This window comes from Ictalurus punctatus, chromosome 6, assembly GCF_001660625.3.
Source record: "Ictalurus punctatus breed USDA103 chromosome 6, Coco_2.0, whole genome shotgun sequence".
NCBI lineage: Eukaryota > Metazoa > Chordata > Actinopteri > Siluriformes > Ictaluridae > Ictalurus > Ictalurus punctatus.
Window position 1 is genome coordinate 20,484,714 of NC_030421.2, and position 3,629 is coordinate 20,488,342.

Here is a 3,629-nt window from a genome sequence, read left to right on the forward strand (position 1 = left end):
CAAATGTACAGAGTGACTGTTATTTTTCTAAGAATGTAGGTTCCATATGTTTAGGAAATCCCCAGTTCAACCCTCAGCTGTCTGTGATGACCACAGTGCTGCATCACATGAATTTTTCTCTGCATTGATGTTTTTTGGTTACTTTGCACACATTGAGGTGGCTTCAGGCTTTACATATGATCAAATGACTGATTTATTTTAATATCAGTGGAATAACAGCCCCAATAATCAGCATTCAAGAAACTCACACAGGTTTTGATTTAGAAAAAAAATAAATAAAAAAATCACTACTTTGTTACAGTAATCCTTGACATGGATTACAGTGAAAAATTATTTTGAATATCAGACATCCAGATATAAAGTCAATAAATAGGGGATTATACTGTCAAAACTCTCACGTAAAATGTATTGGCTGGCTTACCACAGAGAGATTTTGCAATAGCTGTGTTAGTAGCAGAGTTGAAATAGGTAGCGAGAAAGAGGAAGTGAGCATGGTTAAGCGGTAAAAGACTATATAGTCTCACTGCGCTCTTTACTTCATGAGAGAGTGACTGTACCCATTGATAAGGACCAGTGATGAAGTGCTGCAATTGCTGTGTACTGCTCATCTTGTCTGTTATGCTCTGTGCTCAATCCAGGGTCAAATGCTCTTCAGTGGGTAAGTGGCTTTGGGGTTATTTTGTTTGTTTGTTTTGATTGAGATTATACTTTTTTTTGTTGTCCTATTAAAAATGACCAAAATTTGTGGCTGTCATGATAAGGAATGTAAACACATGTATGTATGAATACTGGTGTAAATTAATCCATTATTCAGAGAGTAAATATTCATGACAATATTAAGGGGCTATAATAATAATAATAATAATAATAATAATAATAATAATAATAATTATTATTATTATTATTATTATTATTGTTAAGGGGTTGTTATAATAATACTAATACTAATAATAAATTAAAGTTTTATTATTTACTTAAAAATTTTTTCAATGTGATTAAGCTTTTACAATTAAACAAACTAATTATTTGAATCACATCCAGAACAATACATTCTCATTGGCATTTGCCCTTTAATACTACAAGCTCAGATTTACATAGGATTTTGAACAGGGCATAGGCATCATACCCCCATAGGATGGCACACATTACCACAGAGATACGATTCTAGCTTAGAGCCTCATGGCAGTAAATGCGTCATGGCAAGTACACTGACACTGACTGAGGAGCCACATCAAAAGTCACTGCAATGCTATGCGACACCCACAGTAGCTCATAAATCCTGTGCAGGAAGAAAAAAGCTTTTACCACAGTATGATGGAATATGTTAAATTGTACAATGTATTTTGTCTTCTTCTTTTTTTTTTTTTTTTTTTTTTTAAATCTGTTTAGACACTTTTAATATGAAGATTAGGAACACATCACATAGCATAGATGTGTCCTGGGAGAAGCCAGATAAACGAAAACGAGAGCAGTGTTACGTGACCCATGTGCAGTACAAGAGCCTCTGTGAAACTTCCTGGAAGGTATTACCCATCTGAGGAAAATCAAATAATTTATACCCAGATTCACTAATTATTTAAGAATACAAATCTTGAAAAAAAAAAAAAGATGCTTTGGTTCGTTTATCACACTAATGATTTTATTTAAATCTTGGTTTGTGTTTATTCATATTCTTTACAGAATCATACTGACATTACAGGACTCTCCTTTGTCCTGCCTGCACCAGATATGAAAAAGAATTATGCTTTCAGAATAAGGATGAGTCTAGAATGTACCCAAAGTCTCTGGGGAGAATGGAGTCCAGTAAAATACTGGAGGAATGACACAGGTAAAGTTATCTCCTGGTTTTGGCAGCAGTGCCTTCAAGTACTGGACAAATGTATTCACTAGAAAAAGATGTGCTGTTATACAGATTACATTATATACTGTATCTATGTTTTGACCTTTTATTTTTTCTGTTTTTTACCCTCACCCCCCACCCACCTTCCTTTTTTATTGAACTCAAGCACCCTGCATGACAGACACCTCATCATTTACTGTAAAGGATTATCTGTTGATAGCGATGCTGCCACTGGCGGGTTTCATGCTTATCTATGCACTAACACATGATCGGTGAGACTTTTTCAAATTAGTTATGTAGAACTTCTGAGAGTAGCTCATAAGTGCACAGCTATGTCATGGCAAATTTCTCTCCACAAAGGGTAAGAAGACTTGTCCTTCCTATAATTCCAGATCCAAAGCATACCCAAGAGAGAATTTTAAACATTGAACAGATTCAGGTAAGGTCAGTTAAGCACATTCAGTCTGGCCTAACAGCATAACATAACATAATTGTTGAAATTGCTTTTCTCTTTCTCTTGTAAGTGGTGGAGCAACTTTGCACAAGCATGTGAAGATTGCAAGGTATCAGAAATAAAGATCTATGACAGGGAGGAGGAGAAGGTCGAAATCACTCTCATCAAGAGCGATCTTGATGAACAACCTACTCACACTGTTCCTGGAAATCATGGCTTTGACCTTGCCACAAATAACAGCATGAATTGTATTTACTCTGCTGATACATCTGAGGACAACACTGTTGCACAGTGTCCAGCGACCAGACCAGGCTACATCATTATTTAAATAGTGACTTCGCTTATTTAAGCATGGATTAGGAAGAAAAAAATAATAGTGAACAAGTGTGCTGCTATGGTACTGTGCGATTGTCTTAAGTTTGTCTACCTATTGAACACTGTATAGATATGTTTTCTAATTTATACTTAAACCTGCATATTTCAAGACTGATCTACCAGGCTGTAATTCATTTTTTTTTTTTTTTTTGTCTAAACACTTTTATTCTTTACTCTTGAATATTTACCGAAAACCAATCCAGTTATCTTGTGCCTGTGTGCAACATTACAGCTGGACAAAAGAGGGCACTCTTACTATTCGGACGAGTTTGAGGATGGTTGAGGTGTATCAAAGGCAGCGAGGAACACACTCATCATCATCACAGCTCACACTAAAAGGAGGATATAGGTTAATTTGAATGCTGATTTAAAAGATTAATGTAGCTGCCTGCATAATAGATGTGTAGTTTTAGTGTGATGGCATCAAAAAGCCAGGGCAGGAAGGATCTGCTTCTGCAGTGTGCTCCTTACTGCCATGACTGATGAGAAAGGAAAGCAGGAAAATAAACACAAGCAGGACAGGATATTCAAACACTCATTAGGAGACACCCATAAAGTTAATGAGTCTGGTTTGCGCTTAAGTTTTCACAGATTGATCAGTGTTTATGTTGCATGTTGTCGGTGTAATATTTCTCTTCCATGCACACAGAGCAGACATGGGGCAGGCAAGTCCTATTTTAATGACATATCAGTGAGATTTATATAATATAACATTAACAAATATATCTTTGTTTAAGCAATATTTGAGGGCTTTTAATACAGCTCATTAGAATCTTCTGAATTCTACATTGCATAGTGAATGAACCCTTCATGAAGTGTGCATCTTGCCATATTTGACATATTAATAAGGAGCTTCCCTTTCACACCCAAACCTTAACTTAATTTTTACACTAGCATTTACTCCGAGTGTAAATGTGCCCGCTTTCACTGTCAGGTCTTTTAGGTAGAGCGAGGAGCAAA

At 35.9% G+C, this 3,629-nt stretch overlaps 1 protein-coding gene across 1 annotated transcript; it reads left to right on the forward strand.

The window, feature by feature from the left end:
* The first annotated feature begins 321 nt into the window (after positions 1 to 321).
* On the forward strand, positions 322 to 2,778 carry crlf2 (cytokine receptor like factor 2). The gene is made up of 6 exons (XM_017469167.3): positions 322 to 658; positions 1,390 to 1,523; positions 1,681 to 1,828; positions 2,007 to 2,112; positions 2,201 to 2,279; positions 2,365 to 2,778. The coding sequence occupies exons 1-6, from the start codon at positions 577 to 579 to the stop codon at positions 2,620 to 2,622; spliced, it is 807 nt and encodes a 268-aa protein (XP_017324656.1). The 5' UTR covers positions 322 to 576; the 3' UTR covers positions 2,623 to 2,778.
* The last annotated feature ends 851 nt before the right edge of the window (positions 2,779 to 3,629 follow it).

Bases quoted from the DNA above. Each gene is read 5' to 3' on its own strand.
- crlf2 (XM_017469167.3), top strand. From the start codon at position 577: ATGAAGTGCTGCAATTGCTGTGTACTGCTCATCTTGTCTGTTATGCTC. The intron at 2,113-2,200 runs GTGAGACTTTTT...CTCTCCACAAAG, and splicing joins TATGCACTAACACATGATCG to GGTAAGAAGACTTGTCCTTC. The intron at 2,280-2,364 runs GTAAGGTCAGTT...TTCTCTTGTAAG, and splicing joins TAAACATTGAACAGATTCAG to TGGTGGAGCAACTTTGCACA.